The sequence below is a fragment of the Hypanus sabinus genome, chromosome 8, assembly GCF_030144855.1.
Source record: "Hypanus sabinus isolate sHypSab1 chromosome 8, sHypSab1.hap1, whole genome shotgun sequence".
Classification (NCBI taxonomy): domain Eukaryota; kingdom Metazoa; phylum Chordata; class Chondrichthyes; order Myliobatiformes; family Dasyatidae; genus Hypanus; species Hypanus sabinus.
In genome coordinates this window covers 45,913,696-45,936,636 of record NC_082713.1, presented here as the reverse complement: position 1 = coordinate 45,936,636, position 22,941 = coordinate 45,913,696, and the positions used below count along the sequence as shown (strand labels likewise).

General features: G+C 39.5%; 1 protein-coding gene across 5 annotated transcripts in view; it reads left to right on the top strand.

The window, feature by feature from the left end:
* taf1 (TAF1 RNA polymerase II, TATA box binding protein (TBP)-associated factor) overlaps window positions 1-22,548 on the top strand; it is a 128,505-nt gene extending 105,957 nt beyond the window's left edge. For 4 of the 5 annotated variants that reach the window (XM_059977057.1, XM_059977059.1, XM_059977058.1 and 1 more), the window contains 9 exons: window positions 2,982-3,104; window positions 3,205-3,297; window positions 3,387-3,471; window positions 3,943-4,010; window positions 5,205-5,321; window positions 9,729-9,860; window positions 9,956-10,106; window positions 18,114-18,291; window positions 20,878-22,548. In XM_059977057.1, coding sequence (XP_059833040.1) covers window positions 2,982-3,104; window positions 3,205-3,297; window positions 3,387-3,471; window positions 3,943-4,010; window positions 5,205-5,321; window positions 9,729-9,860; window positions 9,956-10,106; window positions 18,114-18,291; window positions 20,878-21,100 — 1,170 coding nt within the window. In that variant the 3' untranslated portion in view covers window positions 21,101-22,548. The remainder of the gene's footprint in view (window positions 1-2,981; window positions 3,105-3,204; window positions 3,298-3,386; window positions 3,472-3,942; window positions 4,011-5,204; window positions 5,322-9,728; window positions 9,861-9,955; window positions 10,107-18,113; window positions 18,292-20,877) is intronic. The other variant, XM_059977060.1, reaches the window with a different exon arrangement.
* Window positions 22,549-22,941: the final 393 nt, after the last annotated feature.

The following is a 22,941-nucleotide window of genomic DNA, read 5'->3' as shown; positions in this document are numbered from 1 at the left end:
TTACACCTGACCAGGTTCATTTCCCAATACCAGATCAAGTACAGACTCTCTTCTTGTAGGCTTATTGTGTCAACCTTATGTTGACCTCAATTGCTAGAGGGATTGAATTTAGGAGCATGGAGGTTATACTGCAACTATACAAGGTACTGGTGAGGCCGCATCTGGAGTACTGCGTGCAGTTCTGGTCTCCTCACTTGAGGAAGGATATACTGGCTTTGGAGGTGGTGCAGTGGAGGTTCACCAGATTGATTCCAGAGATGAGAGGGTTAGACTACAAGGAGAGATTGAGTCACCTGAGACTGTACTCGCTGGAATTCAGAAGGATGAGAGGAGATCTTATAGAAACACATAAAATTATGAAAGGGATAGATAAGATAGAGACAGAAAAATTGTTTCCACTGGTAGGCGAGACTAGAACTTGGGGACATAGCCTCAAGATTCAGGTGAGTAAATTTAAGATGAGGAGGGACTGCTTTTCCCAAGGAGTGGTGAATCTGTGAAATTCTCTGCCTAATGAAGCAATAGACAACTGGTGCAGGAGTGGGCCATTCGACCCTTCAAGCCAGCACCGCTATTCAATGTGATCATGGCTGATCATCCACAATCAGTACCCTGTTCCTGCCCTCTCCCCATATCCCTTGACACCACTGTCTTTAAGACCTCTATCTAACTCTTTCTTGAAAGCATCCAGAGAATTGACCTTCACTGCCTTTTGAGGCAGTGCATTCCACAGATCCACAACCCTCTGGATGAAAAAGTTTTTCCTCAACTCCATTCTAAATGGCCTACCCCTTTTTCTTAAATTGTGGCCTCTGGTTCTGAACTCCCCCAACATCGGGAACATTTTTCCTGCCTCTAGCATGTCCAATCCCTTAATAATCTTATATGTTTCAATCAGATCCCTGCTTATCCTTCTAAATTCCAGTGTATACAAGCCGAGTCGCTCCAATCTTTCAACATATGACAGTCCCGCCATCCCGGCAATTAACCTCGTGAACCTACGCTGCACATCCTCAATAGCAAGAATGTCCTTCCTCAAATTTGGAGACCAAAACTGCACACAATACTCCAGGTGCGGTCTCACCAGGGCCCTTTACAACTGCAGAAGGACCTCTTTGCTTCTATACTCAACTCTTCTTGGTATGAAGGCCAACATGCCATTAGCTTTCTTCATTACCTGCTGTACCCACATGCTTACTTTCAGTGGCTGATGAACAAGGACACCTAAGTCTTGTTGTACTTCCCCTTTTCCTAAATTGACACCATTCAGATAGTAATCTGCTTTCCTGTTCTTGACACCAAAGTGGATAACCTCAGATTTATCCACATTAAACAGCATCTGCCCACTCACCCAACCTGTCCAAGTCACCCTGCATTCTCATAACACCCTCCTCACACTAGTCACTGCCTGTCATTCTGAAAGGGACCCATTAATCGCTACTCTTTGTTTCATGTCTGCCAAACAATTTTCTATCCATGTCAGTACCCTATCCCAATACCATGTGCTCTAATTTTGCCCACTAATCTCCTATGTGGGACCTTATCGAAGGCTTCCTGAAAGTCCAGGTACACTACATCCACTGGCTGTCCCTTGTCCATTTTCATAGCTGCATCCTCATAAAATTACAGAAGAGTAGTCAAGCATGATTCCCCCTTCGTAAATCCATACTGACTCGGACTGATCCTGTTACTGCTATCAAAATGTGCCGCAATTTCATCTTTTATAATTGACTCCAGCATCTTCCCTACCATTGATGTCTGGCTTAACTGGTCTATAATTCCCTGTTTTCTCTCTCCCTCTTTTCTTTAAAAAGTGGGATAGCATAAGCTACCCTCCAATCCACAGGAACTGATCCTGAATCTATAGCACATTGGGAAATGATTACCAATGCGTCCACGATTTCTAGAGCCACCTCCTACAGTACCCTGGGATGCAGACCATCAAGCCCTGGGGATTTATCAGCTTTCAGTCCCATCAACCTACCCAAAACCATTTTCTGACTAATGTGAATTTCCTTCAGTTCCTCCATTACCCTAGGTCCTCTGGCCACTATTACGTCTGGGAGATTGTTTGTGTCTTCCCTAGTGAAGACAGGTCCAAAGTACATGTTCAGCTCATCTGCCATTTCCTTGTTCCCTATAATAAATTCACCCATTTCTGTCTTCAAAGGCTCAGCTTTGGTCTTAACTGATTTTTTTCCTTTTCACATACCTAAAGAAGCTTTTACTATCCTCCTTTATATTCTTGGCTAGCTTACCTTCGTACCTCATCTTTTCTCCCTGTATTGCCTTTTTAGTTATCTTCTGTTGCTCTTTAAATTTTCCCAATCCTTTGGCTTCCCGCTCATCTTTGCTATGTTATATTTCTCTTTTTATACTGTTCTTGACTTCCCTCATCAGCCATGGTCGCCTCTTACTCCCCTTAGAATTTACTCCCTATTAAGCAGTGGAGGCTACCTCAGTAAATATATTTAAGACAAGTTTGGATAGATTTTTGCATGGTAGAGGAATTTGGGTTATGGAGAAAAGGCAGATAGGTGGAGATTGAGTCCATGGTCAGATCAGCCTTGATCTTATTGCATGGCCTACTCCTGCTCCTATTTCTTATGTTTTTATGTTCTTACGATAAATATTGGCCTGGAGCCCAAGGAGAGTTTCCATTTTTTAAAATTGCACCATGGATTTTGTTTTTAACATTTACCAGAGGTTACAGAGTGAACATTGGTGTGACTTCCCACTTGAAAGATAGCTGCTGACATTGTAGTACTTGTTTAATGCTGCATAGGATGATCAACCTACATTTAGAGTTCAAATCTCTGACACAGGGAGCATCTGTTCTGCTCCCTGCCTCCCTCCATTTCCCTCACCTACATGAATGAAGAGAGTCCATTAGAGTCAGGGATTCAAGCTTCGCCCTGACTCCCACTTCAAAAGTTGTTAAGTATACTTTACTGTAACAAATTTTTAACTGCATTCATTAGAAAGAAGATAAACTGGTCCGCCTGGAGAAAGCCATCAACCCTCTTCTGGATGATGATGACCAGGTTGCCTTCTCCTTCATATTGGATAACATTGTCACTCAAAAGATGATGGCAGTGGCAGATGTAAGTCAGAATGTTTATTTGTCTTTTGAAAAGAATACATTAAAATTAAATCATGAGAGTTTTTATGTGTATTGTTAACTATTCTCCTTCCCTCTGTCAGTCCTGGCCCTTCCATCATCCTGTTAATAAGAAGTTTGTTCCTGATTATTACAAAGTAATTACAAATCCAATGGACCTTGAAACATTGAGAAAGGTATGAAAATTAAACTGAAAATCTGTTGGAAGTAGCTATGTTAACTTTATGAATTGTCTAAATTATTTCATATGTTCTTGGCATTGCAGAATATTTCTAAACACAAGTATCAGAATCGCGACTCTTTCCTGCAAGATGTGGAACTTATTTTAACAAACAGCATCAAATATAATGGTAAATATATGACTTGTCTGTTCCTGACTCATTGCCAGTAATGCAGGTTCAATCCTGACACTGCTGTTTGTGTGGAGTTTCCCTGAGAGTTTGTGGATTTCTTCAGTTGGGTTTTCACCCACATCTGAAAAACGCTTGTTTGGATGGTGTAAATTGCCCCTAGTGTATAAGTGAGGGGTAGAATCTAGTGGGTGGTTGTTGGGAATGTGAGAGACAATAAAAATTTGTGTTATAATGGGTATTTAGTTGACAATGTTCTAGGGTCTAATTCTGTGATGCTTTTCTCCATATCTTTATGATGTAATATTTTCTATTTTTACTATGGAAATTTGTACATGAAATTGGACTAAGTGGTAAATAATAAAACTTTACCCATGATAGGTGGTAGTTCTATGGAAATTTTTGAGTTTGCTTGTTCAAGCTTGTTCAAAAACCATCAGTAGAACTTACTATTTCTCTTTTCACTTGCAGGCACAGATAGTCCATACACGAAAACGGGCCAGGAGATTGTGAGTGTCTGCCACCAAACGTTGGCTGAGGTAGAAATTTTCAAAAATCCTTCATTTAAAGCTTGGGTTCATTTTCAGAGTTCATAACTGAGTGGAATAAACATCAGTAAAATAATAAATAGATAGTATAAAAGTCATAACAGTTTTTTTAAAAAATCATTAATTGCATGGTTTATGGGTGGGACTTTATTGGTATTCTGTGTTTTTGGTTGTTTTAGATGTTCCCTTTGCAAATTTCATTCTTGTGATTTTCACTTTATGGGGTTCCAGATTTTTTCCCCCGTGTAGTATTCCTAAAAGGGAAAGTTTGGGGATTGTTTTACTATTGTAACATGTACCAAGATACAGCAGAAAAATTTTGTTTCCATGTACTCATAAAGATAATTTCAAAACATGAACAAGCCAGAACAAGGGAAAAATAAGAGGATGCAGAATATAGTGTTACAGTAACAGAGAAAGTAGACACAAAGGTGCAAGGTACATGATGAGGTAGATTGTGAGGTCAAGAGTTTTATAAGGATGTTGTCTTTGAGCTTGGTAGTGTGTTTTCAAGCTTTTATATTTTCTGCCCAACAGAGTGGGATAAAAAAAGAGAATGTCTGTGGTGTGAGGGAACTTCGATAATTCCTGAAGCAGCAGGAAGTGTAGACAAAGTCCTTTGTGGGGAAGTTGGTTTTCATGATGGGCTGGGTAGTGTCTGTTTGATAATCCTTGAAAAATACTTGAAACAACAAATATTAACAATATTCATAAGTAGGGCGCTCAAGTGAAGCTGATCTTTTTATGACCTCATTTATGTATGATTTGTTTTGTTTTGCATACTACAGGATATTTACAATTATTTTGAAATTAAGTTAACTCTCTGTAGTTTTCAAATAGAATTATTTGACTGAAATCTTTTGAGTGTTACCATATAAAATACTCAGAATTCACAATAATATCTGATATATGAAATATAAATCACAAAAAATCATAGAAGTTCAGAGGAATAAAACACATGCATGGCAATAACATGACAACTTTACCCCACATCATTAAGTCTCTTGATTCTGATGTGAAGTTGTAATTAGTAAATGCTGAGAACTCCCTTTTAATTGATGTAATTATTTTATAAATGCTATCGATTTGATACAAGTGAAATGGTTATAGTTGAGGTTAGATCTTCTATCACTGATCTTTGCATTTCTCTTTAATTTTTATTTTTCCATTCTTTAAAAACAATAGTATGATGAACATTTGACTCAACTGGAAAAAGATATTGCTTCTGCCAAGGAGGCTGCTCTCGATGCTGCAGAGTTTGATGGTCTTGATCCCCTGACCCCAGGGCCTCACACTCCTCAGGTCAGTCCTGAAACAAGCAGATGAATATAATATAACTCGAGTATGCATGGTATGAGACAATGGTTATAATGTTTCTCTCAACTTGGTTCATTCACAGTGTGTTATTGTTGTCATGGCAAGGTCAAGATGGGAAATATTTTGCCTGCTTTAGCTTTTCCGGTAGGCCTTTCAGCTGCAAGGTTTTTGTTCTGTTTTTGCAGTTCTACTACTTTTCAGAAAAATTGTGACCTTCACCAAGAATTCTGTAATAGCTTAAGTCCAAATACTGAAGTACTGTCATGGTTAGCACAATACTTTACAGTAGAGGTGACCCCGGATCAATTCCCACCACTGCCTGTAGGCAGTTACTACGTTCTCACCTTGACTGTGTGGCTTTCCTCTGAGCGCTCTGGTTTTCTTCCACAATCCAAAGACATACTGGTTGGTAGGTTAATTGGTCATTGTAAATTGTCCCGTGATTAGGCTCTGATTAAATTGGGCGTTGCTGAGCGTTGTGGCTCAAAGGACCTGTTCTGCACTGCGTCTCAATCAACCATTCAATAAACAAATGGATTCAGTTACAATTCTGGTATGATTTGAAATCTTCTAATAATTTTGAGAATAGTTCAAAACCAAGCTACATTTTTAAAAATGGTAGATTAAACTATTAAAGATCAGCATAGTTAAAATTTTCACCGAATCTTCAAATACTACTTAGCTGTTTCTAATTTTTCTAAAAACAGTTCTTTAATAAAATAATTTGTTTTATTTTGAAGTATATGATTATAATGGACAGAATCTAAATGTAAACAACAATTTAACTTGAATTAGGAATGAAAATGAGAAAGTAAGACCGTAAGATATAGGAACAGAATTAGGCTGTTTGGCCCATTGAGTCTGCACTGCCATTTCATCATGTCTGATCCATTTTCCCTTTTAGCTCCAATCTCCCTGTATGCCTCCATGCTCTACTAATCAAGAATCAACCACTGCCTTAAATGTAACCATTGACTCGGCCTTCACAGCTGTCTTTAAAAACCAAAATATATTGATTAGCTTATCTTCGTATTCCATCTTTTCCTTATTGCATTTTCAGTTGCTTTTTGATTCTCTAACTTCCCACTAACTTTTACTGTATAACTCTCTTTGGTTGTAATGTTGGCTTTGACTTCTGATGTTGTCTTTTTCTTTGGGATGTATGTATCCTATGTCTTCCGAATTGTTTCCAGAAATTTCAGCCATTGCTGCTCTGCCATCATCCCTGCTGATGTGCTTTTCCAATTTCTGGCTAACTCCTCTCTCATGCACCTGTAATTCTCTTTGCTCCATTGTGAAATGCATACATCTGAAAATATCTCCTCCTTAAATTTCAGGGTGAATTCTATCATATTATGATCACTTGTCACTCGTGTTACCTTACTTTAAGCTCTCTAATGAATTCCGGTTCATTGCACAGCACCAAATCCAGAATAGCTGATCAAGATTCAATATTCATTTATTATCAAAGAATACAAAAAATTATACAACCCTGAGATTTGCTTGCTCACAGGTAGCAACAAAGCAAGAAATCCAAAAGAACCCAATTAAAGAAAAAAATAATAAAAATAAAAGACCAACACATGATGCGCAAGAGAAGGAAAAAATATATAAAAATCATGCAAACAACAATGTTCTGAACCAAAATTGTCCTCCAATACGAATGCCAGAGTAGGCCCAAAGCCTCGCTTATCAGGTCATCATACTATTGGACACAGAGCACGGCAACCGGGGAGGTCTTCATAGCCTCAGCGCCATGGAGAGAGCAATTGAAATTGGTTCTTGTCTCAACCAACAACCTGTCTTTTCAGTCTTTCTGGATCAGTGTTGATGACCCAATGATGGGTCAGCAAGAGACTCCGAGCCCTGGAGAATGGAGTGAAGATTACGGAGAGCAAGTGAAATCGACTCGCCTCCAATCTGGGCTAGTGTTTAAATTGTCTAGACAGTGCACTGTACCTTACACTGGGACCCAACTTCAGCAAAAGGCTTTGGATCTAAACCACACTGTCCAGTGACTCGTTCCAGGCCCAGCCCAAAACCACTCTGAAGCTCTTTAGATCAGTTGGGCGCTCAGAGCAATCCAACCTCACACCTGGGCCAGTTCAACAGGCATCAGAACTTCTCTGCTCAGACCCCAACTTTTTTCCGCACCCAGAGCGATCCAACCTTGCACCTAGGCCAGTTGAATGAGCCATACATCTTCTCTACCCAGGCCCCAACTTATTTTGGCACCCAGAGTGATGCAACCTCGTACCTGGGCCAGCTGTCCAGGCATCAGAACTTCATCTGCAGCGATTCTGCAACACCCCATAAACTCACCTCACCATCGCTTGCCCCTTCAGTTTGCAGTGATAATTTAACACAACTTACAACAGAAAATGTATTTTTAGTGATGCTTTTTGTCAGATCCCCTAGTGGGCTCAACCACACGTTGCTCCAAAAAGCCATCTCGTAGGCAGTCTCCATGTTCCTGCTCTTAGGATCCAGCACCAACCTGATTTTCACAATCTATCTGCATTTCCCCGTGACTATTGTAACATTGTCCATTTGGCATGCATTTTCTAGCTCTTATTGTAATTTGTAGACCACATCTTTATTATTGTTTGGGGGTCTGTATTCAAGTCCCATTAGGGTGTTTTTAACCTTGCAGTTCCTTAGCTCTACCCACAAAGATTCTGCACCTTCTGATCCTGTATCACCTCTTTCTAATGATTTGACTTCGTTTTTCACCAACACAGCAACGCCAACCACTCTGTCTACTTGCCTGACCTTTTGATACTGTGTGTATCCTTGGACATTAAGCTCCCAGTTTATTCTCCTTTCAGTCATGATTCAGTGAAGCCCACAACATCATACATGCCAATCTGTAACTGTGTTACAAGTTCATCTACCTTACTCCATATACTGTATGCATTCAAATAAAACAACTTAAGTCCTGTATTCACCCATTTCAATTTTGTCTGTCTTCTACGTTGCAACTGATCCTGTTGACTGCAGTTTTGTTCCGTCATCTGCCTCTTCTTGCTAGCAGTCTCACTGCACACTGCCTCTGTTTGTAAACCAACCAAGCCAAGCTCAGCATTATCACTCTGGTTCCCATTCCCCTGCCAAATTGGTTCAAATCCTCCCCAACAGCTCTAGCAAACCTGCCCATAAGGATATAACCTGTCCTTATGCACCAGTTTGTCAGCCATGTATTCATCTGTCAACTTACCCTATTTTTGCCCTCACTGGCACATGGCACAGTGAGCAATCTAGAGGTTGCTACCCTGGATGTCCTTTTTTTTTTTAGCTTTCTAGCTCTCTATAAGACCATAAAATATAGGAGCAGAAGTAGGCCATTTAGCCTATCATGTCTGCTCTGTCATTCAATCACGGGCTGATCCAATTCTTCCAGTATCCCCACTCCCCGGCCTTCTCCCCATACCCTTTGATGCCAGGGCTAATTAAGAACCTATCTATTTCTGCCTTAAATGCACCTGGTGACTTGGCCTCCACAGCAGCTCATGGCAACGAATTCCACAGATTTCTCTGTGTCTCTGTTCTAAATGGATGTCCTTCAACCCTGAAGTCATGTCCTAGACTCCCCTGCCATGGGAAATTTGCCATATCTAATCTGTTGAGGCCTTTTAACATCTGGAATGTTTCTGTGAGATGCCTCCTCATTCTCCTGAACTCCAGGGAATACAGCCAGACATTCCTTGTATGGTAACCCTTTCATTCCTGGGATCATTCTCGTGAGTCTCCCTTCAGGACCTCCTCATCTTTCCTACCTATGTCATTGGTGCCAATATGTACCAAGACTTCTGGCTGCTCATCCTCCCCCTTTAGAATGCTGTAGACCCAACCCGAGATATCCCCGACCTTGGCACCTGGGAAGCAACATACCATCTCGGTGTGTCTATTGTGCCCACAGAATCTTGCCACTGTTTCTCTGATGATTGAATCTCCTGTCAGCACCACAGTCCTTTTCTCCTCTGTTCTCCAGTGAGCCGGTCACTGCAGCTCCAATGTTAACTAATGCCAAGTACAGATAAAGTACTGAAATTAACCAATGAGAAGTATGGATAGAGTGCACTCAGTCACATTTCTGTGTTTTAAGTTGCAAAAACATTATAGATATTTCTAATGCAGACTCTTTAAATATTTACAGCATCACCTTGAAGGAAAGTTAATGAGGTTGGATTTAGAAATTCTTAAAGGCAGGATTTCAATCTGTTGTTTATTAGTCAAAATTGATAATTTTTTGCAGACTTATATTTCCGTCATCAAAGCTGAAGTTTCTTCATTAAAATAATCTCTTCAACCAAAGAAATTTAACTTCCTTTGCATTGACTTGAGACTTTCCTATCAGTATGTCAAGTTTCACTTAATGTGTTTGTTTTGTAGGGACACTGCCGTGAGGGTAGGGCAAGGACAGGTGAAGAGGAATCTGATGTGGATGTTGAAGGTTTTGAGGAAGACGATGATGGCAAACCAAAAACACCTGCACCAGCAAGTGACTTTTACCATCCTTTGCATGTAATATTTCATTATAACTGTGAATGTTTCATTTGACTTTGTATTACATTTTGTATATTTCTCATGTAACCGTAAATATTTTCTGCCTGTATTAGGAAGTAACTGAGGGAATATGTGAAATGGAAGATGAGGATGAGATCTCTGTGCCACAGCGTCAGGCAAGTGTATTATATGAAGATTTACTGATGTCCGACGGAGAAGATGAGGATCATAGTGAAGAGGAAGAAGGTGACAATCCATTCTCCTGTAAGTTAGTTACTCCTTGCTCTTCTTTACTGTTTTGACAATTTGAAGCTTTTTGCCATTTGGGGAGTACAGAGACACAGATAGTGGAGCTGCTGTCCCAGAACTCCTGCAGTCTAGTTTCCGTGCAAACGTTCAGTATTGCCTGCATGGAGTTTTGATATTCTCTCTTTGACTGTGTGGATATTGCACTTCTGTCCCACATTCCAAGAACTTTCAGACTGGGAGATTAATTCCTGACTGTAAATTGTCCCTAGTGTGTAGGTGAGTGGTGGAATTTAGGAGTTAAAGGGAATGTAATACAATTAGTATAAATGGGTGTTACAAATTCTGGGCTGAAGGGATGATTTCCCTGCTGTAAGATGCTATGACCTTGATTTTATAATAACAAATATGGCCACACATGAAAATAGATAATTAGTGCCATATTTAAATTGCTCAGTTCTGACCACTGATGTCAGACTACGATTGCAATGTACTGGATCACTGGCCCCACTGAACTTGAGTCTTGAAAAGTCACCAACCAGTCCTGGTCTCTCTAACAACCTTCTCTTCTAATTAGCCAATTAGTTAATTGAACTAAATTATATTTACCACAGGTTTCTACATCTTGTCTGCAGTTCTGCACAATTAATTTTCTTAATGAAAATAAGTCCCTGGTTCCATAGGGCCAGAACCTTCTTGAGAGTATTTTTAGTCTATCTGTTTTAGAAAATGGAATGTGGAACAGTACAGGACAAAAACAGGCCTTTCAGCCCACTAGGTTGTGCTGAACAAATAAATTAGTAATCAAATGGCCAACTCTCTGCTTTGTCTACACAATGTCCATATCCTTCCATGTTCCTCACATTCATGTGCCTATTTAAATGCCTCTTAAAAGTCTACTGTATCTGGCTCTATCACCAGCCCAGTTAGCACATTCCAGACACCTACCATTCTCTGTGTATTTTTAAAAAAATCCTTACCCTCACATCTACTTTAAAATTATCCCCTCTCACTTTAACTGCATACCTTCTGGTTTTAAGCATTTCAACCCTAGGGAAAAGATACTGTCTGTCCACTTTATCGATGCCTCTCATAATCTTATAAACCTTAATCAGATCTCCCCTCAGCCTCCACCACTCCAGAGAAAACAATCCAAGTTTGTCCAACCTCTCGTTATAGCATGTGCCCTATAATCCAGGCAGCCTTCTGAAAAGCATCTTCTGCACCCTCTCCAAAGCTTCAACATCCTTCCTATAACGGGGTGACCAGATCTGTATGTAATATTCCAGGTGCAGCCTAACCAGAGTTTTATAAACCTACAACATAATTTCCTGATTTTTGCACTTTGTGCCTCAACTAGCAAAGGCAAGCATGCCATATACTTACTTAACCCTCTTATCAAATATGTACCTGCTTTCAGGGAGCTATGAACTCAGATCCCAAGATCCCTGCACTCCTCAGGTCCTTGCCTTAAAGCAGTACTGTCTCTTTACATTGCACCTATCAAAGTGCATCACTTGACATTTTGCTGAGTTAAACTCCGTCTGCCATTTCTCTGCCAATATCTACATCTGATCGATATCCTGCTGCGTTCTTTGCCAGTTATCTGTGCAATCAACACCTTCAATCTTCATATCATCTGCAAACTTACTAACCCACCCATTTAAATGTAACCCTCTCACCAGGGCTTGTATACAAACTTGGCCAATTAGCTAACACTGCTAATAGCCACATGACTCAGTGATGAGAAGGCCACCTTTCATAAACAATATACGTCTAGGGTTGGTATGATTTGGGGTGAAACCAAGCTGGAAAGTTGGGATGTTCTGATTAAGGAGCATTGATTGCAGAGAATGCTGTGTAAATACTGCTCACACACAATTATCAGTTGTCAGGAAATGACAGAATGTACACCAGTATAAAATTATAAAGAAAATATATTTACCAATTTTTCAACTTTATATTGAACAGTTAATAGGAAAAAAATGATAAAAAGGGCCCAGTCTAAATGTGCACATAAACATTGGAGCTCATTTCTTTAGTAGCTGGGCGAATCACGTTGTTTACAACACTGAATCCCCATCACCAGTCGCACAACCTCCCTTCGTCTCACAAAGCACTCCTTGCATTAGGGTCTCCCCTTGGGATGGGACTCTCCAGGGGCTTTCCCTGGTACTCTTCTCTCTGCTCCTCCCACCAAAAGACCCCGTACTGACTACTGTCCTCCGGAAATCTCTTACTGCCCAGCTCTCTTGAACCTTCTCTCACATCCCACTGGGTAGAAAGTTACAACATGTACCCAGATAGTCCTGATCGGCTGACTCAACATTCCTAAGTTGGGCAACATGGCTCCTTACTTTTAGCTGAAGCCAAAACACTCTTACTAGCAGGACACACTGCTTTACAGAAAGCTGCTAAAATAAAAATACCTCCCAGCATAGCAGTAGAAGTCTTACCCAGGGCATTGCATACATTTTTATCCAGGTCATTTATATTCATCTCAGAAAGTAGAGGTCTCAGTAAAGATCCCTGCCAGAACACCACTAACTGCAAACCTCCAGCTCGAGTCAGTCTCTTCGACCACTACCCTCTGTCTTCTGTGAGCAAGTAAGTTCTGAATCCAAACGTCTAATTCACCATTGATCCTGTGCATATTCAAGTTTAAATTCAGTTTATTGTCATTCAGCTGTGCACATGTATACCACCAAATTGAGCAATATTTCTCTGGACCAAGGTGCACAACACAGTACATTCAACTCACACACTTAAAATAATATTACCATAAATAAATTAACAAATAATAGGTGCATCTATCATATAAGTTTAAAAAGTAAACAGTATAGCATTAGTGGTGTTTCATATGAGATGAGACATGGGTGGTGGCAGGGAGTTCACTAGTCTTATGGCCAGGGGAAGAAGCTGCTTCTCCTAACTATTCTTGTCTTAATTCTATAAGACCTCCTGCCTAATAGTAGGGTGTCAGAGAGATTGTTGGCCTGATGGAAGGGATCATTGACAATGCTAAGCACCCTGTACACACACAGCACTCCTGATAAATATCTTGATGGGTTGGACAGAGACCCAGTGATCCTCTCAGCAGTCCTTGCAGTCTTTTGTAGGGACTTATGGTCAGATGCTTGGCAATTTCTGTACCAGATGGTGATGCAGCTAGCCAGAACACTCTCAATGGTACTTCTTTAAAAATTGGTTAAAGTGGGAGGGGGGAGTGGTGAGTCTAACTCACCTCAATCTCCTCAGGAAGTGGAGATGCTGCCATGCTTTCTTGACTAAAGAGGTGGTGTTGAGTTACCAGGAGAGAAGCATAATTTGATTAGACAGTATGGCTTTGTAAGGTGCAGGTCACGCCTTACAAGCCTGACCGAATTCTCTGAAGATGTGACAAAGTACATTGATGAAAGTAGAGCACTGGTTGTGGGGAGTGCCAGTGCTCAACAGGATGGAATTAGAAGTGGTTCTGCCTGCACAGACTGTGGCCTTATTGTCAAGAGATCGAGGTTCCAATTTCAGAGAGAGGTGTTGCGACCTAGTAAGGACAGTTTACCTACCAGCTCTGAGGGATGATCATATTTAATGCTGAGGAGAAGTTAATCAACAGCATCCTGGCATACGAGGCGCCATTTTCCAGATGGGACACGATGGAGTGGAGTTAAGAGGCTATGGCATCATCACTGGACCGATTTGAGTGATACGTGAACTGAAAGTGTTCAGTGTAGCAGGAAGACAATCTTTAATGTGATCCTTAACTAGCCACTCAAAGCATTTTATTGTTGAGGTCAGTGCCACTGGATGGTAGTTGTTGAGACAGGGTACTGTTGCCCTTTGGGCACCAGGTTGATGGTGGCCACCTTGAAGCTTGACGGTACAGTGGACTGTACCAGAGAGACGATGAAAAGCTCTGTTAGAAACACAGTTAACTGGGCTGCATAATCCTCAGTGTGTGATCAGGCTCTGCAGCTTTATGTGGGGTGACCCTGGCTCGGGTCTTCCTCAGACAGCTTCAGCCAGTCAGAGTGCCTGCTCCCTGGGGGTGGGGAGGGAGGCCTTCCTTACTGGCACATTGTTCTCTGCATCAACCAAGTGTAAAAGACATTCACCCAATCAGGAAGAGATGCGTCACTGTTGTTAATGCTCAGGGTGGACTTGTACTCAGCTTTGGACTGAATGCCTTGTCACATGCACCTCATATCTCTGCTGTCACAGAAATGGCTGTATATTCTCTGAGAGTAATCCTGTTTGCCTTTCTAATTGCATCCACAGTTCTATTTTCATCAACCACCCTTGTCAACTCGTGAAAAAATTTAATAAAGTTAGTAAAACACGACTTGCCCTGCACAAACCCATGCTGGTCCTCCTTAATTAGCCCATGACTTTGTAAATGCTCATGCATCCTATCCCTAACAAACTTCAATAAATCCCCTACCACTGATGTGAGACTCACCTGTTGATAGTTTCCAGGATTATCCCTGGTTCCCTTCTTGAATAATGGAACAACATTAGCTACCTGCCAGTCCTCCGGGACCTCACCTGTAACGAGAGAGGATGCAAAGATAAAGTGAGTCAGTTCAGATAAAGATAAAGTAGAATCAGTTCAGAGTTGAGTGTAACTCTCCATGCTGGATGGTTCTTCCTACACCTGGACAACTATGCCCCGTTGTAGGAGTGAGAAGAGAGCATAGCCGAGGTGGTGGGGTTCCTTGATGATGGATGCTGCTTTCTTGTGGCAGCGCTTCATGTAAATGTGCTCACTGTTGGGGAGGGCTTTGCCTGTGATGAACTGCACTATATCCACAACTTACTTTTGTGTAGACATTTCAGTTCCTGGCTATTGGTATTTTCATAGCAGGCCATAATACAACTAACCAGATACTTTCCTCTGTGATTCTATAGAAGTCTGTCAAAGTTTCAGCTGACATGCTGAATCTATGCATACTTCTAAGAAAGTAGAGGTGCTACCATGCCTCCTTCATGATGGCATTTACGTGCTAGTCCCAGGAGGGGTCCAATGATATGATAGTGCCAAGGAATTTGAAGCTACTGACCCTCTGCTCTGATCCTCTAATGTCAACTGGCTCAGAGCTCCAGTTTCGTCCTCCTGTGGTTGATAATCCACTGTTTTGTTTTGCTGGACTTTGAGTGAGAAGTTGTTGTTGTGGCACCATTCTACCTTTTATATCCAATTCATCCCCACCTTTGATTCAGCCAACAACAGAGGTGTCGTCAGCATGTTGTTCTTCAATAGTCAGATTAGACAGAGCATTGAGTTTAGGAATATAGACATTGTTGCAGTTATTTGAGTTGTTGCTGAGACTGCACTTGAGGTTTTGTGTACAGTTTTGGCCACACAGTTTTAGAAAAGATGGTGTCAAGCTGAAGACAGTGCAGAAGAGATTTATGAAGATTCTAGATGGGCTAGAGAGTCTGAGTAATAGGGAGAGGTTAGTCATGCTGTATCTATATTCCTTGGAGGGTAAGAGACTGAGGTGTGACATCATAGAAATTAATAAAATCAGAAGCGACGTGGGTAAGGTAGACAGACATAGTCTTTTACCTGTGGTTAGGGAGTCCAAATCCAGAGGGCATAGGTACAGGATAGGAGGGGACTGGTTGAAAAGTGACCTGAGAAGTAACTTCTTTACACAGATGGTAGTGAGTACCTGGAATGAACTGCCAGAGGAAGTGGTTGAGGCGGATACTATTGCAATATTTAAGAGGCATTTGCATGGTGGGGGTTGGAGGGTTATATGCCAGAAATGGGCTGTTGGAACTAGCAGGGAGAGTGCTGTGGTCATCATGAATAGATTGGGCCAAAGGACCTATTTTCATGCCATGTAATTGAATAATGCTTAATGCAGCTCACTTGACTGATCCCTACACCTAATTTGTAAGTTCATTGCAGCTTTCATGCCCTTATGATGGTGCTTATTTAAGTTTAAAACACCATTCTTCTCTTCCCCAAAGTGAATGTAAAATTCAATCATGTAATCACTGCCTCTGAGAGGTACTTTTGCTATGAGGGATGCTCCGAGGAATTAGTTGTCCAGTATAGCTCAGTCTCTGGGCGGTTCCGGAATATGCTGTTCTAAGAATCAGTTCTGTACTCTATAAACAATACTCTATTTACTCCTTACCTGGGCTACCCTTGTGTGTCTATTTTCTTTTTGGTCTTTCTGTAGGTTTAAATTCCTTTGTATTATAGCTTTAACTTATTGACAACCCCGTTTATTTCTTCCTTTACAATCTGTTCTACAATATGGTTACCATTCCAGAAGTGATTTTTTTTGTGTATTTAAGAATTGAAAATTGTAACTATATGATGTTTTTGAGTGGAGGTACAAACTAAAAAATCCCTTAAATCCCTTTTCTATTTTGTCCCTACCATTTATTTAGCTGCAATTTAATTCCTTTCATATCTGTCAAATCCCCATCCATCTACACTCAGTTAGACCAGTAACCTACAAACCAACTTGCTTTTGGAATTATGTTGCTTAATTTATAAAGCAAGACAGTTATTTCAATTGCCTTTACTCTATTCTTTGTCAGAGCTACCTCAACCCCTTTATTATTTTGCCTCTCTCTACAAGTTAAATAATTCCTGAGTCTAGTCACTTTTCAACCATGTCATTAAAATGGTTGGCAGATGGTACCCATTAATTTCTATTTGTTTCTTTAATTTATATTCATTGGAGTGTACATTTAAACAAAAAGATCAGTTTAATCCTTTTGTCTTTGCTTACTCTGCCTCCAGTTCCAAATACACTCGTGTTTCTATGTCCCTCTTGACAAACTCTGGTTATTAGTACCCAATTTGGTATCCTGTACAAAGACTTCATGTCGTCTGATCAATTCATACTATGCTGAAATGGGTCTTTCCACCAATGAGTGTGCGACAAACCTCAATAGACATTGACGTAAATCCTACACTAATTACATTTTATTCCTGCTATATCTATCAAAACTACATCCAAGATTCTATCCCTCATCTACACTTGAGACAATTTCCAGTTGTCAATTAGCCTGTGATCACACACGTCTTTAGCAGTGGGCGGAAACCTGACTACCTGAAGAAACCCAGCCAGGAAAATGTGCAGATTCCACATGGATGGTACTGGAGGTCAACTGGATTCAATAGTTACTAATTACACCATTGGTCCACACCGCTTTGTCCCCACTCTATAACTACCTTCCTCCCTCCCCCTCCTCTGCAAGATTCAGATGTAAGTCTTGTTCACAGCTGTAATTTATTTTGTTAGGACTGTTTCCCAGGACTGCTTCTAGTGTCTATGAATTCAAATCAATTTCTTCACAGGAATTTCACTTCTCAAAGTGAAATATATTATCCTTGCCACCTGTTTTGGTTTCCTGTAAGGAACTTTCTGTTTCCTTCACATTGATCTCAAAGTTCAAACTTCAAAGTAAATTTATTATCAAAATACATATATATCGCCACATACAATCCTGATGATCATTTTCTTCATGTTTGGTGTTAATTTTGGTTGTCCTCTGCTTTGTAAAGATTTAGATTCTTCCTTGCATGAAAATAATTAACCATTTCAGTAAATTATTTATTTCAGTCATTTATGTATATCCTGTCAGGACTATAGGTACGTGGACTGGTCAGAATACATAGGACATATTGTTACCGCTGCATCATGTCAACTTATGGGCAATATGGCAGGCACACTAGATTTTGCAAATTTCCTATTTGATCAGCAAATTGAATTGCCTTGTACTTTTTATAAATGGAGTTTATCCATTTGACATATAGAGTTGACATATGGAGTTTATCCATATGACATATATCATTATGTCACATGCATTTCAGCTACAGCAGAGTTGTTTCCTGGTGCCATGGGCTTGACTGGAATACTGAAGTATCTTAAAAGATTCAAAGCACATTTATTATCAAAGAAAGTATAAATTTACCTTGAAATTTATAGGCAGTCTTTGTTGGTTCAGCAATAAATAACATTGTCCACTTATCAAATTGTTCATTGTTTTACACAGCCATTCAACTTAGTGAGAGTGGCAGTGACTCTGAAGTTGAAACAACTGCTATGCGACCAAAAAAACTTCATCTGATACCAGAGAATACACGTATGGGAATGGAAAATGAGGAGAGCCTAATGTCTTATGAAGGAGATGGTGGTGAGACTTCTCAGATCATGGAAGACAGTAATATAAGGTATATTGTAATTTATTTATTTATTATTATTTTTCTTTCCAAATTATGTATTGCATTGAACTACTGCTCCTAAGTTAACAAATTTCATGTCACATACCAGTGATAATAAAGCTGGTTCTGAGTTTGATAAAATGTTGATTTTTACAAATCACCTTTATCAGCTATGATTATGAAATTTTTGTTTGCTTTCTATAACCTGTTTTGGCTGCAAAGCATATCCTTTTTCTTTTCTAAAACTGTTTGATTTATAATTATGATTCAACTTGTTGGTTCAACTAAAAAAGTCATTAAGAAGGTAAAGATGGAATACGAAAGTAAGCTAACCAATAATAATTAAAGTGGATACCAAAAGTTTCTTCAGATACATAAAGTGTAAAAGAGAGGCGAGAATGGATATTGGACCGCTGGAAAACGATGCTGGTGATGGGAGCCAACAAAATAGAAGACAAACTGAATAAGTATTTTGCATCAGTCCTCATGGTGGCAATTCCAGGTGTCAGGGGTCATGACGTATGTGAAGTTACAATACATAAAGAGAAAGCTCTTGGAGAAATTGAAAGGTCTGAAGGTAGATAAGTCACTTGAACTAGATGGTGTACACCCCAGAGTTCTGTCTGAAAGAAGTGGCTTAAGACATTGTGGTGGCATTACTAAAGAATCGTTCAAGAATCACTAGATCCTGGAATGGTTCCAGAAGACTGGAAAATTGCAAATGTCACTTCACGGTTCAAGAAGGGAGAGAAAGTTAGTTTGACCTCAGTGGTTGGGAAGATGTTAGAGTCGATTAATATGGATGAGTTCTCAGGGTACTTGGAGGCTGAAGTCAGCATGGTTTCCTCAAAGGAAAACCTTGCCAGACAAATCTGTTGGAATTCTTTGAAGAAATAACAAGCCGGATTGACGATGGAGAATGAATTGATGTTGTGTACTTGGATTTTCAGAAGGCCTTTGACAAGATGCCGCACATGAGGCTGCTTAACAATCTACGAGCCTGTGGTATTACAGGAAAGATTCTAGCATGGATAAAGTAGTGGCTGATTGACAGGAGGCAAAGAGTTGGAATAAAGGGAACCTTTTGGCTGCCAGTGACTAGTGGTGTTCCACAGGGGTCTATGTTGGGTCTGATTCTTTTTACATTATATGTCATCAATTTGGATGATGGAATTTTATGACTTTGTTGCAAAATTTGCAGACAATATAAAGATAGGTGGAGGGGTAGGTAGTTTTGAAGAAGTAGAGAGGCTACAGAAACACTTGACAAATTAGGAGAATGGGCAAAGAAAGGGCTGATAGAATACAATCTCGGAAGGGTATTTTCATGCACTTTGGTAGAAGAAATGAAAGGGTTGACTGTTTTCTAAATGGACAGAAAATACAAAAAATGAGGTGCAAGGGGACTTGGGAGTCCTTGCACAGGATTCCCTAAAGGTTAATTTGCATGTTGAGTGTGGTGAGGAGGGCAAATGTAATACTAGCATTCAAGATGAATAAATAGAATATAAAACCAAGGATGTAATGTTGAGGCTTATAAAGCAGTGGTGAGGCCTCACTTGGAGTATTATGAGCAGGATTGGGGCCCCTTATCTTAGAGAGAATGTACTGAAACTGGAGAGGGTCCAAAGGAGTTTCACGAAAATGATTCCAGGATTGAATGGCTTGTCATATGGAGAGCGTTTGATGGCTCTGGGCCTGTATTCACTGAAATTCAGAAGAATGAGGGTGAACGGTGAAAGGCCTTGATAGAGTGAATGTGGTGAGGATGGTGGGAGAGTCTTAAGACCAGAGGACACAGCCTCAGAATAGAGGGGCATCCTTTTAGATTGGAGATGACGATTTTCTTTAGCCAGAGAGTAGTGAAACTATGGAATTCTTTGTCACAAGCAGCTGTGGAGGCCTAGTCTTCATGTAAATATAAGGCAAAGGTTGATAGATTCTTGATTGGTCAGGGCATGATGGGATACAGGGAGAAGTCAGGAGATTGGATCAGCCATGGTGAAATGGCAGTGCAGACTATGGGTTAAATGGCATAATTGTGCTCCTGTATCTTACGGTCCTATGGATGATGAACTTAAGCAACACATTTGAAATTTTAATAGAAACTATGGAGTAGAATACGGGGAGTTGATTGTCTCAGAGTTGACTATAATGATTAAAACTGGAACAGATGATTTATTTGCCCTGCTAAATACTAAAAAGGCTATGGAAAGATTTGAAAGTAATAGTAGCAGAGAAAATGAGTGGAGGGATGGGTTGAAATTGCTTTAGAGAATAAGTTTTGTAGAGTTATTTGAGTATTTACCTGCTTTCTTCGGCATTTGCCTAGAAAACAAGTAGACTGCACAGTAAAATGTAGATATTGAAAGGTAAGGTGAGTTTTACATGTTTCAGAAGAAAGAATGCAGGAAATGTAATCGTGCTTTTTGACTGGAAAAAATATATTTATCAAATGACTGCACCTCTAATTTAAGACAGAAATATGGCCATTATGTAACTTGATTGGTTTACATAATTTCATTTTTTATTTCATCCTGGTTCAATTAAACTAGTTTTCCCTGAAAAATGAATGCAACTTTTATTTTTCTCTAGCTATGAAAGTTACGAAGAAACTGACCTGAAGTCAAATACTCGTGACACAACCTTTAGCAGTGGAGGATGTGATTATGAATTGTCAGAAGAGGAGGATGATGATGAACAAAGGCATGGGCCAAGTGTTCTTAATGAGGTTCAGCTGAGTGAAGATGAGGAAGATAGTGAAGAATTTCATTCAATTGGAGGGGACAGTGATGTGGACTCGGATATCGAAGGCTGATCATTACATTTTGCAGGACGAGCTGCATCAGCTCCACCCAGTGTTGCTATCACTGCAATGAAGGCAGACTTCATTGAATAATGTCAGTAATAACATCACAGATTTCACACTGGATTACTTAAGAACATACGAGCAGTTTTTCGCTATATTCCTACAATAAACTTTTACTATGATTAGGAATCTTCTGTAAAGTTATGAAGAAATACCAAGTCTACTAACAAATTGTGCTTAGTATCAAAACACATGAAACTCTGTATATAAGCTGGTTCCTGGAATATGTACAAAGATTGTATGTAAAAAAAAACCACGAGTTTAGGAATTTTTATTCTCTGTTCATGAGGGAGCCCTAAAAAATGTTTGCTATTAGTGAACATATATCACAGACTTCATTATTACTGCTTTAAAAGCTTGTTTTTAACAGACTTCTCTGGCAGGAAACAATATTTGTACCTAAGTGATAGCAATGTTATGCTTCTGAATTTACAGCCCTTGATATAATTGCATCTGTTTGTAATGCCTACTTTAAATTTGGTCTTTTTGTTATTACACTACCCTTTATAATGAACAAGTAAAAGCTTGGCCTAGTCCCAAAATGAATACAATACCTCATGATCTGATGAATATACAGATGGATTGACTTCTGCCTATTATGGACATTTTGAATATTGTCCATCCAGTGTTATGTTAATTCAAAGCTATAGCCAAGAGGGAAATGTATAGTAAATGAAAATGGAAAACCGGGGAGATTTAAAAATGGAACTCCAACTGTCACCCTCCCCACCCTTGATTCAAAATTCAAAGAACTGTTGGTAATGAAGTGAAAAAGCTTAAAGCCTTAAGTAATTTTAAAGTTAGATTTCTTTTGCTGGAAGGATGCCCACATAATGAAAATTTTGTTGAATAGTATCCATTTGTACTTGTCTTGAGTGGTTAACTGAGAACATTGGTCTTTGGAAAATATGTTGATCTTTCTGTACAAATGTGTTTTTAGATTAATTTCTATTTATCATGGTTCTATCCCAGTAGCTTGTTGTAAATACTCCCTTCTGCAGTTCTAAACCATATTAAGTCATTGACACCATTGTGTTTTTGTGGATTTTGTTTGGTAAGCTGATTCAGTATTCTGTACTAAACTTTCCTGTTCTTGATCTAGGTATTTTAAATTAGGAATTCATTTCCTTGACACCTAGTCAGTGAACCACTGAAACTCTCGTATCACTCCTGCATAAGAACTAACTTGACCATGATAAAAATCGCAGTGAAATATTTTGTGAGCATTTAGTATTGGAATTCTTCTGTGGAATTACCACTTGGTTATGCTCTGCAGTTTGGTTGGTACTCCAGAAACTGTACAAATGGGTCAGTACCCTTGGGTTGGAGAATTTTGGCATAAAAGGTATCATGATTTGTATTTTACAAATACGATTAAAGAAAAATATTTATTGTTACATTTTATGATGTACATGTTGCAATTTTGTAAAATCTTCTTGTAAATGGCCACATGCAGTTTTCCATTAAAATATCAGCTTCTGGTACTTAATTTTATTTTCAAATAGAACTGGTGTGTCATGAACGTCTCAGGAGAAGTTGTATTCTCAAAGTGGTTGTTGCTTTTGTTTTGAATTCAGTTTTCAGAAGCAAGTAACAAACACAATGTCAAAAATCCTTTTTCTCTGTATACAGGTTACTTTTATTTGGGAGAGAGATTTTTTAATTTCATTATTATTCCTCAGACATTACTGTACATATATTTTGAGTTTTCATTGTTTAATAAATTCAATTGAGTATTTTACTTTGCTAAATCAATTGTACCACCATTTACTTTCTTACTTTGAAAGTAA